At 42.3% G+C, this 14,156-nt stretch overlaps 1 protein-coding gene across 6 annotated transcripts in view; it reads left to right on the top strand.

Annotated features, from left to right (window-relative positions):
* GPR107 (G protein-coupled receptor 107) overlaps positions 1-14,156 on the top strand; it is a 78,815-nt gene that overhangs the window by 21,009 nt on the left and 43,650 nt on the right. For 4 of the 6 annotated variants that reach the window (XM_064377035.1, XM_064377032.1, XM_064377048.1 and 1 more), the window contains exons 2-8: positions 192-305; positions 662-712; positions 1,459-1,538; positions 3,028-3,167; positions 6,671-6,708; positions 9,758-9,814; positions 13,854-13,961. In XM_064377035.1, the coding sequence (XP_064233105.1) occupies positions 192-305; positions 662-712; positions 1,459-1,538; positions 3,028-3,167; positions 6,671-6,708; positions 9,758-9,814; positions 13,854-13,961 (588 nt within the window). The remainder of the gene's footprint in view (positions 1-191; positions 306-661; positions 713-1,458; positions 1,539-3,027; positions 3,168-6,670; positions 6,709-9,757; positions 9,815-13,853; positions 13,962-14,156) is intronic. The other 2 variants (XM_064377042.1, XM_064377040.1) reach the window with 2 other exon arrangements.

The following is a 14,156-nucleotide window of genomic DNA, read 5'->3' as shown; positions in this document are numbered from 1 at the left end:
GGATTTCTGAGGAGTTGTCTTCAGCTTTTGGAGAAAGACATGTTACCACAGCTGTGTATGTTACTGAGCATATGGAAATGTTGGCTGGCTAGCAGGAAATGAGATATCACAATTTTTTAAGAAAACGAATAGGTTAAGTAATGAAAAGCACTTTTCCATATTACTGATTCCACCACTTCACGTCTCTTTAGGATGATGTGAGGCATAAGGTTCATCTGAACACCTTTGGATTCTTCAAGCATGGCTACATGGTGGTTAATGTCAGTAGCCTCTCAGTGAATGAGCCTGAAGATAAGGGTGTGACTGTAAGTACCTTTTAATGAGATCCAAGGGTTTACTCTTTTAGCCTGGGTGAGAGCCACCTTCCAACCCCAGTGCTTAAGTATAAAGTATCAGAATGTGGAGATAATGAAGCTTGTGAGTAGCAAATTATATGTCAAGCATCAAATAATTTCACTTTTATCACTTAAGATGTAATGCTGTAATAATTCCAGTAATTACGGACTTGACTTGAGTGATTTTAGTTTGCCTTCTTACAAAATGAATGCTAAGAAAACTGAGAGGAAACCACGTCAGAAGTACCACCTTTTCTGCTTTTTGAGTAGGAAAAGTATGGACAATTGTGTGGATATTTACTTCTCCTCTTTTTACTCCCCATTAGATTGGATTTAGCCTAGACCGTACAAAGAATGATGGCTTTTCGTCTTACCTGGTGAGTATTAAATCTGTGACCTGGTCCATGTCTTCATTTGAACTCAGGCCATTGAATGGGAACACTCTAACTTCCTGTAGTGCCATTTTCAGTTTTTTGGAGTACAGTAGCACAATCAGCTTACTGCAACCTTGACCTGCCAGGCTCAAACAATCCTCCCGGCTCAGTCCCCTAAGTACCTAGGACTACAGGCTTGCACCACCACGCCTGCCTAATTTTTGTATTTTTAGTAGAGACAGGGTTTCACACTTTCTTGGCTATGTCTCAAACTCCTGGACTCAAGTGATCAGCCCACCTCGGCTTACCAAAGTGCTACAATTGCAGGCGTGAGGCATCACGCCCGGCCACAGCGCCATTTTTTTTTTTTTTTGAGACAGAGTCTCACTCTGTCACCCAGGCTGGAGTGTAATGACAACCTCCGCCTCTCGGGTTCAAGCGATTCTCCTGCCTCAGCCTCCTGAGTATCTGGGACTACAGGTGCCTGCCGCCATACCTGGCTAATTTTTGTATTTTTAGTAGATAGGGATTTCACCATGTTGGCCAGGATGGTCTCGATCTCTTGACCTCGTGATCCACCCGCCTCAGCCTCCCAAAGTCCTGGGATTACAAGCATGAGCCACCACACCCGACGGTTTACTATTTTGAATGGAGTTTGAGCCACTCATTTGCTATGTTCCTGAAAACTTTCTGTTCTTGTTCTAGCATGAATGAATAAGATGATGTAAAATTGGCTCTTCCTTTCTCAGGATGAAGATGTGAATTACTGTATTTTAAAGAAAGAGTCTGTCTCTGTCACCCTTCTAATCCTAGACATCTCCAGAAGTGAGTAAGTAATTCTAAAGTTCCTTCAGTTCAGTTCTAGAGTAGAGTTGGGGAGAATTTAGTAGTACGCTAACATTCCTTGGGTGTCTGCCGTGTGCCAAAGACCATGCTGAGTGCTGGAGATTAAAGACAAGGCTAGGGAGACAGAGGCCTTGCCCTTGATGGGGGAGACAGAATGGCAGTACACACGATTACAGCCAAATAGAGAAGTGGAAGGGAAGAAGAACTCATGAATTGTAGAAAGGAAGGAGAGGCTTCAGATAAGGGTTGGCCCCGAACTTTTAAAATAGTCTCCATGATAACCTCTGTTTTCATGTAAAAAAAAATGATCTGATAGTCTCCTGTATTAGTTAGGCTGCTTTTGGCAGCAAGCAACAAAAGACTTGACTTAGACTCTGGCATATGGAGTGAAGACATTGATAACCTCGCCTGTCTGCAGTGGGGCAGGCGAGACACAGGCCTGCAGTGGCTTGCTGACTCTGGTTAAGGACTCTGGTGCATTTCATCTCTCTGCTCTGCCATCCTGGGTGTTAGCTTCTTCCTCAGGCAGGTTTCCCAGCCATCACCAGGTGGCTCTGCTCTGTCATCCATATCCAGCCAAGGGACAGAGAGCAGGCTCCTCCCCTAGTTAGAATGAGAAGTGCTTGAATGCGCCAGCTTAGATTGGGCATCCACTCGGGCATGGAAACTGTCACTGGCCCCTCCTGGGTGGGATGGAGTAAACAAAATCGGGTCTCATGAGAAGCGGGAAGGGTGGAAATGGATATTAGGCAGCAACTAACGGTGCCACTGCCCTCTCGTGCTTCCTGGGATTTCACTTTATTTATTTTTATTTTTATTTTTTGAGACAGAGTCTCTCTTGCTCTGTGGCCCAGGCTGGAGTACAGTAGTGTGATCTTGGCTCACTGCAACTTCCACCTCCCACGTTCAAGCTATTTTCCTGCCTTAGGCTCCCAAGTAGCTGGAACTATAGGCACATGCCAACATGCCCGAACAATTTTTTTTGTAATTTTAATAGAAACAGGGTTTCACCATGTTGGCCAGGTTGGTCTTGAACTCCTGACCTCCAGTGGTCCACCCACCTTAGCCTCCCAAAGTTGTGGGATTACAGGTGTGAGCCACAGTGCCCGGCCTGGATTTCACTTTAAAGTATTACTGATGTTTTATGTTTTGTTCCCTTTCTCTTGTGCACCAATTTGCTGAGCATTTTAAGGATACTTGAGGGAAAAGATGTACCTCAGATTTATGTGGTTGCTAAGATCTTAAAGAGAGACTGCCTGGATCCTCGCCCAGCTACTTCCTATAGGTGCTCTTGGGCAAGTTATTTAACTTTTCTGAGCCTTGGTTTCAGTATTGCAGAATGTGGATAATAGAATCTGTGTTGTAGAACATCATAAGGACTGCATGAGCTTGGCACAGGGCCTGCACGCAGCATGTTCAGTGGCCAGGAGCACTGCTTTGACCTTTTTTCCTTCTGTCTTGTTTGAATGTAGGGTAACAATAAAGTCTCCACCAGAAGCTGGTACCCAGTTACCAAAAATCATCTTCAGCAGGGATGAGAAAATCCTTGGTCAGAGCCAGGAGCCTAATGTAAACCCTGTTTCAGCGGGCAGCCAGACTCATAAGACACAAGGTAAACCATAAGGTGGAAACTGGCTTTTAATTTTCACTCCCTGCTTCATAGAAGCTTGTTTTGTTCCTAAGCAAAACATGATCTGTTGTCCTAGCATTATATTTTGGAAGTTATACAAAAATATATAAACGTTAAAGAAAAATGTGGAAAATATGAAGCAGATGGAAAAACAGCAGTCTTTTTTCCTTATTCACAGTGTTAAGAGTTTTAGTAATTTATGTTTTCGTATAAGCTTGTTTCATAAGTCTAGAAGATTTGATTTTTGAAATTCAGTCATGCTTATAATTTATATGCATGCCTGTTGACTTTTTAGCTCATTTCATACTTATCATCTATCCTACTAAGTGGATACTGTAATTTGCTCAGTCTTTCCTCTTAAGGACGCACATTTCCATTTTTGTGTGTTTATGAATGTTGCTGCAGTGGGCTTCTTTATGCATAGAACTCTTTTCATATATAGAACATTCTTTATGATGGTTTTCAGACTTGGAATTTCTGGTTCAAAGGATATGAATGCTTTCGAAAATATTGATATATATTTTTAAATTCCTTTCCAAGTGAGTTGTGTGGATTTATATTCTTACTGGATATATGTAGGAATAGTGTGCACATTATTATGTCCTAGCCAATATGGGGTATTTTCTCTTCAAAAAAAATCCTAAAATGACGGCAAAAAAGATATTCCTATATATATATACACACACACACACACTTTTTTTTTTTTTGAAATGGAGTCTCATTCTGTCACCCAGGCTGGAGTGCAATGGCTCAGTCTTGGCTCACTGCAACTTTCGTGTCTTGGGTTCAAGCGATTCTCCTGCCTCAGCCTCCCTAGTAGCTGGCACTACAGGCATGAGCCACCACGCCTGGCTAATTTTCGCATTTTCAGTAGAGACGGGATTTCACCATATTGGTCAGGCTGGTCTTGAACTCCTGACCTCGTGATCCACCCGCCTCAGCCTCCCAAAATGCTGGGATTATAGGCGTTAGCCACCGTGCCTGGCCACTGGTTTTTTATTTACTCTTATTACCGACGCTGCACTTTTTCTCCATGTGTTGATTAACTAATTTATTTTTATCACCTTTTTTTAAATTAACTGTCAAGTTCATCTGATGATTCATGTGAGTTCGTAAGATAACTTAGGTCCAGGTGCAGTGACTCACACTTGTAATCCTAGCACTTTGGGAGGCCAAAGTGGGAGGATCGTTTGAGGCTAGGAGCTTGGTACCAGGCTGAGCAACATAGTGAGGCCTTGTCTCTGCAAAAATAAAAATAAAAAAATTAGCCGCACATGGTGGCATGTGTCCGTAGTCACAACTCCTCAGGAGACGGAGGCAGGAGGATGGCTCAAGCCTGACTGTTCTAGGCTATGTTGAGCCATGATGCACCGCAGCCTATGTGACAGAACAAGACCCTGTCTCTGAAATAAATACATAAATACTTACTACTTAGACAATTTTTTTCTCAATTTGTTAGTCCATTGCGTTGCTGTAAAGGAATACCTGAGACTGGATCATTTATAAAGAAAAGAGGCTGAGCGTGGTAGGTCATGTTTGTAATCCCAGCACTTTGGGAGGCTAAGGCAGGCAGATTACTTGAGGTCAAGAGTTTAAGACCTATCTGGCCAACATGGTATAACCCATCTATACTGAAAATACAAAAGCCGGATGTGGTGGCACATAACTGTAGTCCGAACTACTGGGGAGACTGAGGCAGGAGAATGTCTTGAACCAGGGAGGTGGAGGCTGCAGTGAGCCGAGATTGTGCCACTGCATTCCGGCCTGGGTGACACAATAAGAGCCAGTCTCAAAAACAACCACCACTACCAGCAAAAAACAAACAAACAAACAAAAAACAAAAAAAAAGAAGAGGTTTAATTGGCTCACAGTTCTGCAGGCTGTACAAAGCATGGCGCAGACATCTCCTCCCGGTGAGGGCCTCAGGAAGCTTCCAATTATGGCAGAAGGCGAAGGGGGAGCAGGCAGTTCACATGGCAAGAGCAAGAGTAAGAGTGAGGAGGTGCTGCACTCTTAAACAACCAGATCTTGCATGAACTCAGAGCAAGAACTCACTCCTTACCACAAGGAGGGCACCAAGCCATTCATGAGGGATATGCCCTCATGACTCAGATACTTCATGCTAGGCCTCACTTCCAACGTTGGGGATTACAGTTCGACATGAGATCTGGAGGGGACAGACATCCAAACTGTGTATCACTGTCTGTCCAACTTGACCACGGTTAAAAGCCATACAGAAAGACTCCATTTGGCTGAGTGTGGTGGCTCATGACTTTAATCCCAGCACTTTGGGAGGCCGAGTCCGGTGGATCATGAGGTGAAGAGATAGAGACCATCCTGCCCAACATGGTGAAACCCTGTCTCTACCAAAATAGAAAAAAATCAGCTGGGCATGGTGGTGTGCACCTGTAGTCCTAGTAGCTACTTGGGAAGCTGAGGCAGGAGAATCACTTGAACCCGGGAGGCGGAAGTTGCAGTGAGCCGAGATTGTACCACTGCACTCCAGCCTGGTGACAGAGCGAGACTCCATCTCAAAAGGAAAAAAAAAAAAAAAGACTACATTTGTGCAATGGTGTAAGTTAATGCCTGTGAACCATCTCCTTCTTGTCTAGGTTCTTTGTGTTCATATCACCATTCCTGGGAAGAAAATACTATTTTGTTTCTTTTTATATTCTCCCTTCCTGCAGGGAGCTTGAAGTCCAGTCTTTCCGCAAAGAATATCTTAAGTGAAAACAAGAAATTCTGTTCCATGAAAGGAGCCATTAGCAATCATACTTCCTGCTGTAGAAAAGAAAGTGTTATTATGTTAAGATTACTTGCTATTAACTTTTCCAAGTGTGTAAATGTATTTCATAGTTTTTCTTGTTTTTTTTTTTTCTGTCGCCTGGGCTGGAATGCAGTGGTGCAGTCTTGGCTCACTGCAACCTCTGCCTTCAGGGTTCAAGAGATTCTCCTGTGTCAGCCTCCCAAGTAGCTGAGATTACAGGTGCATGCCACCATGCCTAATTTTTGTATTTTTAGTAGAGACGGGGGTTTGCTATGTTGGCCAGGCTGGTCTTGAACTCCTGACCTCAGGTGATCCACCTGCCTCGGCCTCCCAAAGTGCTGGGATTATAGGGGTGAGCCACTGCACCTGGCCTTTTTCTTAAAAATTGTGTTTTCCAATGTGATTACTTAGACAATTAGGAAAGTCATTCCATGTGGCTTCTCTGGCAATAACATACACTAGAATATCCAGAACTGAATTCTGTTGTTAATATCACCAGTTACTCCATACCATTTATAATATAACAAGGTCTGGTTTGCTGCTTCAGCAATACACATACTATGTTTTGGGACCTGAGAAAATGGCAGTCCCCAGGATTATTTTGTTTTAATTATTTGATATTAGATAAGCTGTAGCCTCATAAAATGATACTGTTATGTATATATATCTCTGTAAGTTGAGTAATGCAGTGCTATCTTTTAAATGTTTCTGCTTCTAGGTAGTGGAAAGTCTAAAAGAAGTACAGTGGATTCAAAGGTAAGAACTAACCACCCTCTTGTGCTCAGCTTTCCTAGATATTGTGTACGTGTGTGTTGTATATGTGTGTGTGTATTGATATATATCCATACATGCATTCACACACACATGCATATACAGTTGTCCCTCAGTATCCACAGGGGATTGGTTACAGGAACCCTAGTGAATATCAAAATCAGTACATGCTCATGTCTCTTATATAAAATGGCATAGTATTTACACATACACACATCCTCCTGTGTACTTTAAAGCATCTCTGGATTACTTATGACACCTAACACAATGTAAATGCTGTGTAAATAGTTGTTGCACTGTGTTGAGGTTTTTTGTTTTTTTGAGACAGAGTCTCTCTGTCTTCTAGGCTGGAGTGTAATGACGTGGTCTCAGCTCACTGCAACCTCTGCCTTCTGAGTTCAAGTGATTTTCCTGCCTCAGCCTCCTGAGTAGCTAGGACTATAAGCATGCATCACCACGCCTAACTAATTTTTTTGTATTTTTAGTAGAGCGGGGTTTCACCACGTTGGCCAGGCTGGTCTTGAACTCCTGACCTCAGGTGATCTGCCCACCTCAGCCTCCCAAAGTACTGGGATTATAAGTATGAGCCACCATGCCTGGCTGATTTTTTATTTGTATTATTTATTACTGTTACTTTTTAATCTTTCTTTCAAAAATATTTTTGGGGTAGTTTGTACAGTCTGCAGATGTGGAACCTGCAATACAGAGAGGTAACTATATATATACACATATCTGCAGGGGGCCAGGTGCAATGATTCATGCCTGTAATCCCAGCACTTTGGAAGGCTGAGGCAGGGGGACCACTGGAGGTCAGGAGTTCGAGACCAGCCTGGCCAACATGGTGAAACCCTGTCTCTATTAAAAATATAAAAATTAGCTGGACATGGTGGTGCGTGCCTGTAATCCTAGCTACTCTAGAGGCTGAGGCAGGAGAATCGCTTGAACCTGGAAGACAGAGGCTTCAGTGAGCAATCTTCAGAGATTGCGCCACTGCACTCTAGCCTGGGTGACAGAGTGAGACTTTGTCTCAAATAAAAGTTTAAAAAATTTATCTACAGGGAATTTTCTCCTATTTTGGGGGAGAACATTGACATACTGAAACAATTTCAAAGAAAAATTGATTCCCTGCTGGGCATGGTGGCTCACACCTGTAATCCCAGTGCTTTAAGAGGCTGACGTGGGTGGATTGGTTGAGCCCAGGAGTTCAAGACCAGCCTGGGTGACATGGTGAAACCCTGTCTTTACAAAAATTAGGAAAATTAGCGGGTATGGTGATACATGCCTGTGGTACCAGCTACTCTGGAGACTGAGGTGAAAGGATCACCTGAGCCTGGGAGGCTAAGACTACAATGAGCCATGATTGTGCCACTTCCCTTTAGCCTGGGTAACAGAGTGAGACCTTGTCTCCAAGAAAAAAAAAAAAAAAGTACAAGAAAGTTGATAATTGATTCATAACTTGTGTGGCACTTACATGATACTGGGTCAGATAGTTAGGGAAGGAAGATGCCAGGCCATCAGAAAAGCCCTCTGGAAGGAGCTGTCGCTGGGGCTTAGTTTGCAGTTGTTCAGTGAGGAGGAAGAGAAGGAAGGGGAGGAAGAATGCCATACGCAAAGACTGGATGAGACAGATGCTGGGCACTGGCTTATGTGAAGTGAAAGGCACGTATATGGGAGCAGAGAGACATCTTAGATAATGTAGGACCAGGCAATAGAGGGAGTAGATGCACAGGCAATGGGAAGTCATCCTGAGTTCCTGATTGGGAAAGACTGTGTTTATTAAAGATGGTGATTCTGAAAGTAATGTGCAAGGTATCCTTGGAGAAGGAGATAGTGATGTCAGAAGGACCAGGAAGGGCACTGTTGTGATAATACAGGTTTAGGGTGATGAGAATCTGGACTAGAGCAGAGCCTTGGATGGTAAATGACTGGGAAGCCAGTTAGGGTGATGGGAGGGAAAGAGAAGAGCAGAGGAGTGGGTGGTAGAAATAGCAGAAGTGGAAAAATTGGGAAAGTTTGGGTTTGTGATGTCTTGATTTCTCAGTGAGGGGGACATCTAAATGGTGATGTTTTGTCTTACAGCTTTGTTAAAGTATAATTGACAAACTGCACATAGGTAAAGCAGCAATTTGATAACTTTGACTATCAATCAAGAGAATGAACTATCCATCACCCCCAAAATTTCTTCTGCCTTTTTGTAAGCCCCCGTCCCCAAACAATCACTGATCTGTCACTATAGTATAGTTTTATAGAACTTTGTGCAACTGAATTATGCAGTACTTTTTTGTCTTATATTCAGCATAATTACTTTGAGTTTATCCACATTGTTGCATGTATCATTTTTTTTTTCATTGCTTAGTTTTATTGTACAGATGGCATATTTTTCTTTTTGCTGGAGGGAACGGAGTCTCACTCTGTCACCCAGGGTGGAGTGCAGTGGCATGATCTCAACCTCTGCCTCCCAGGTTCAAGCAATTCTACTGCCTCAGCCTCCTGAGTACCTGGGATTACAGGTGCACTCCACCACTCCTGGCTTATTTTTGTATTTTTAGTAGAGATGTTATTTCACCTGGTTGGCCAGGCTGGTCTTGAACTCCTGACCTCAAGTGACTGCCCACCTCGGCCTCCCAATGTTTTAGGATTACAGGCGTGAGCCACTGCACCTGGCCAATATTTTGATCATTTGATGTCAGGAGTAGAATTTAGGGGATGTGACAGGGCATGGCCTGGGTCAGCACCCTTAGTCTGGCTGAAACTTCAAGGGTAGACAAGCTGTCTTGCAGAAAGATTCAAGGCAGGGGGCGGAGGTAGGGGTTAGTTCAGAGGCAGAAGAGACAGCTGAAGAACAACCACCATTTTCTGTGAAAGCAGATTACAGACATCTTGAAAGGATAGTCTGTTTTATTTTCAGAGAGCTCTTGAAGGTCAGGAAATTCAGAGTTTAAGAAACGTGTTTTGTTTCGTTTAATAAATTAGTTTTAATTAGCATACTTTCTATGCCAGTATCATCCTAAAACATATTGTTATGTCTTTTTAGGCCATGGGAGAGAAATCCTTTTCTGTTCATAATAATGACGGGGCAGTATCATTTCAGGTATGTATGTTCTTTGTGTAAAGCCTTATGGAATTTCTCTCTACCATATAAAAGGGTAATTTTTTTTTAGAGGAATTTTGAATTTAGGAATAACAACTTAGGTATACCCTGTATCAATCACTTAAATGCAATAGCTTTCTCTATAACAAGCTCACAAAGGTGGATATGGTTACCTATCTACTTATCAAATAGTAAGTCTCTGAGAATAAATAACTTTGTGACTATCTAGTGTAGGTGACAAGGTCAGTTTCTAGCCCAGTCCTGCCTGGCTGTTCCTGTGACCCCTCTGTCCTGACCCAATGCTACCTCCCATTCAAAGTGTGCCAGAAGCATAGTACTCTATGCCTGAAAGGACCTTCGGTTATAATTTAGGGTGATGTTATAATTTTAGAGATGATTTCACTGAGACTTGGAGGCTTTGAGTGACCTGCTCAGCTGTCACAGTTATTAATTGCCCATGAGTGTTTAGTGGCAGCATAATAGCATATGTATGGGAACAAGATACTGGACTGGGTCTCCGAACCCACTTACTAGCTGGGTGATATTGGATAACTCACCTAATTTCTTTTGGTTTTGTTTTTGAGACAAGGTCTCACTCTGTTGCCCAGGCTGGAGTGCAGTGATACAATTATGGCTCACTGCAGTCTGAACCTTCCAGGCTCAGGTGATCCTCAGCCTCCCGAGTAGCTGGGGCTACAGGCATAGACCACTATGCCTGGCTAATTTTTAAATTTTTGTAGAGATGAGGACTTGTTCTGTTGCCCAGGCTGATAATTGAACTCCTGGGATCAAGCAGTCCTCTTGACTGGGCCTCAGTCAAGATGCTGGGATGACAGATGGGAGCCACCCTGCCTAGTCTCACTTTCTGAACCTCACTGTTTAATCATCTAAAAAATGGCAGGGCATGGTGGCTCATGCCTATAATCCCAGCACTTTGGGAGGCTGAGGTAGGCGGATTGCTTGAGCCCAGGTGTTTGAGACCAGCCTGGGCAACATGGTGAAACTCTGTCTCTACAAAAAATACAAAAAGTAGCCAAGAATGGTGGTACATGCTTATAGTCCCAGCTACAAGGAAGGCTGAGGTGGGAGGTTCACTTGAGCTCAGGAGTTCAAGACTAGCTTGGGAAATATAGTGAAACTTTGTCTCTACAAAAAAAAAAAAAAAAAAAAAAGCCAGGTGTGGTGCTGCATGCCTGTAGTCCCAGCCACTAGGGAGGCTGAGGCAGGAGGATTACTTGAGCCTGGGAGGTCAAGATTCATACAGTGAACCCTGAGCATGCCACTGCACTGCAGCCTGGGTGACAGTGAGACCCTGTCTCAAAAATAAAAAAAGAAAAAAAAATGCCTGCAGTGAAATGCACAGGTCTTGTCTTAAGTATACAGTTTGTTCAATTCTGACAAATGCATATACCCATGTAATTCACTCTCTATCAAGATTTCTGTTTCCATCTTCTGAGAAAGCCCCTCCATCCCCACAAACACTGTTCTGATTTCTTTTACCGTAGATCATTTTGCCTGTTCAACAATTTTTGTGTGTTCTTTAAGCTTAGTAACCATCATTTCATCACTATCCATATGAAAAGCTAACAGTTATTGAGAACTTGCAGGGTGCTCATTTGCTCAGAATCTTCCAGCAGCTTTCCATCTGTCTTGGAGTAAAGCTCAAGTCTTGCCACTGGTCTGCAAGGCCCATGTGGTCCAGCCCCTGTTGTCTGTCTGACCTCAGCTCCTGTTATTCACACTCTGCTCTCCCACACAGGCCGCTTTGCTCTTTCTCAGACAGATCAGCCTTTAAGCTCTGCTCTAGCTGTTCCTACAGGCAGGAATGCTGTCTCTCAGAATTCCACAAGTCTTTGCTGAAATGTCACCTTCTCAGCAAAGCTACTCTTGATTGTAGCTCACTCCTGTTTCCCTCATTGTGCTCTGGTTTTCCTTGGCATTATCCCTTCTAACCTGCCATTTGCTGTACTGACTTAACATTTATTGTCTGTCTCCCCTCTACAGAAAGTACCTTAGGGGTGGGGTTTTCTCTCTCTCATTGTTATATCTGAAACTTCTAATCTTGGCCTATATTTACAGAGACTAATGAACCAATGCTAGGCATTGTGCTAAGTGCTTATATGTCATTATCTCAGATCATCCTCTCAACAACTCTGTGAAGTCAGTACTGTTACTTTTTCTCTTTTACTGATGAGGAACTGAGGCTCAGAGAGGTAATGTAACTTGCCCCAAGCAGGGGATTCAGGTCCACATTTGTTTGACTCCAAGGCCCATGTGTTTAACCACTTTGCCTTTTACTGCCTCCTTGAGAAAATACAAAAGGTCCTTTTCTCTCCTCCTTCTCTCACCTTAAAATGCTTGTTAATAAAATGAGTTTTTAAAATGCTCCCCCCTTTAATCACAAAGGAAAGTGTGATAGGATGCACACATGTCAGGCATAGTCCTTTGTGTTGGGTAAGCATCCAGGCACAGCAGTCTGCGTGGTGACGAGGAACACATGCCGAAACAGCCCATCCGCACGGTTCTTGGGATGCGTGGAGCAGGCCATGGATGGGTGGTTTGCTTTTCTCTGGCTTTCCCCCACCTTGGAAAGAAGTTGTCGTGATTTCTCGCTGTTCTACCCAGTCTCCCGGTCTTGGCCAGTGCAGTCCATTCTGAGCTCTTCTGCTTCATTCATGGCATGGGGATAGTGGTTTATCTACCTAAATGCAGGAAGGGAACTGTCAGGCCTTATTCCAACTCTAGAGTTCACGGTTTTGTTTCGTTTTTGTCTCTAAGGGTCAGGTTCCTCCTCTGATCAACCATGGTGATTCTATTGATTTTTAAAAAAATATTGTATCTTTTAAACTTTTATATCTTTTTTAGACTTCCCCTGAATCTTACTTTTAGAATAGAAGTTGTCAGTGTGTTTAGGAAAGTTTCCTTATTCTGGCTAGCTCAGAGGACTAAAATACACATACACATTCACAACCACAACTGAGTTTGGGACATGGTCTAACTGTTTGGATAATTCCAGCTCACATGTTCTTGGTCTTTTATTTTTATTTTTGTCAGGTGTCTTTTTTCACCCCATTCTTCTAAGTTGTGAGGTACAGTATACATGCAGAAGACTGTAAAGTACTTATATTTAGTTTAACAAGTTACTCTGAACAGTCACCTTTATGTGAGCACGAGAAACCTCGTGTCTCCCTCGCATTCCTTCCCAACTCTAGAGTAACCCCTATCATGAAAAATGCTACCGTAGTCATTTCCTAGCTTTTCTTTGTAGTTTAATAGGTATATATATGTAACCCTAAAAAGATATTTCAGGCAGATTTCTTTTTATTGGTAGAACTTACGGCTGATGTAAAATTTTCTTAGGCTTGACCAGAAAGTCATATGTCATATTCTCTGAGCCTGTCTATCTTTTGATTTACATTAAACTTCATCTAAACTCATGAAATGTATGAAAAACAGAAAACTGTCTAAATATAGAAAATGTAGCTTTTGTTATTGTTCTCTAAAACCATAGTTGTAAATTTTGATGAAATACTGGTTGTTTTCAGGTATGAAGTAAGCCTCTTTTTTAAAGAATATTTTATGCCTATAAAGAGCAAAATAATATGTTAGCTTGAAGACTTGATAAATACGTCTTAGGTTATCTTTGAAGACTTCTGCAGAGACCATCACAAATGGCTAGATCTGTGATAGAGCAGGCATAGAAAAATGTTCCTTGTAGAAGCGAGGTTGTAGCTACGTAGCTTTCACTGTACAATGGGCAGCTGTTCTGTATACTTGAAAATTGTAACAAAATATCAGAGGGGAATCATAGAATAAGAAAACATCAGTTTAAACTCTGCCATGAGAGAGTCAGTAATTTAAGCAGTCTGTTTTTATTTCCTTCAGTCCATTAATATTCGTAATTTATTTATAAGGTTTAAAAATACAGTTGAGTAGAATTTGAAGAAAAAAGTAAACAACACTTTAAAAATAAAAGAAAAAAAATATATATATAGCTGAGGGTTTGGGTACCTTTAAATATTTTCTTCTTCACTTTCAGTTTTTCTTTAACATCAGCACTGATGACCAAGAAGGCCTTTACAGTCTTTATTTTCATAAATGTCTTAGAAATGAATTGCCGAGTGACAAGTTTTCATTCAGCCTTGATGTGAGTACTGTCTGGAGATTGTTCTACGTGGATTTTGTCAGCATAAAATGCAAGATTTACTTCTGTGTAAGATTAGGTTTTAAGAACATTTAAGACCTGCCACTGGGCAGGATACATCCCTGCCACTGGGTGATACTTCAGCAGAGGAGTCATGAGAAAATGCAAAGCAATTTAGGATGTGTCTGCACTTGAACC

This window comes from Aotus nancymaae, unplaced genomic scaffold (genome assembly GCF_030222135.1).
Source record: "Aotus nancymaae isolate 86718 unplaced genomic scaffold, 86718_ANA_hifiasm-v0.15.2.pri h1tg000003l, whole genome shotgun sequence".
NCBI lineage: Eukaryota > Metazoa > Chordata > Mammalia > Primates > Aotidae > Aotus > Aotus nancymaae.
Note: the sequence above shows the minus strand (reverse complement) of the source record. Positions and strands in the feature narration are given on the sequence as shown.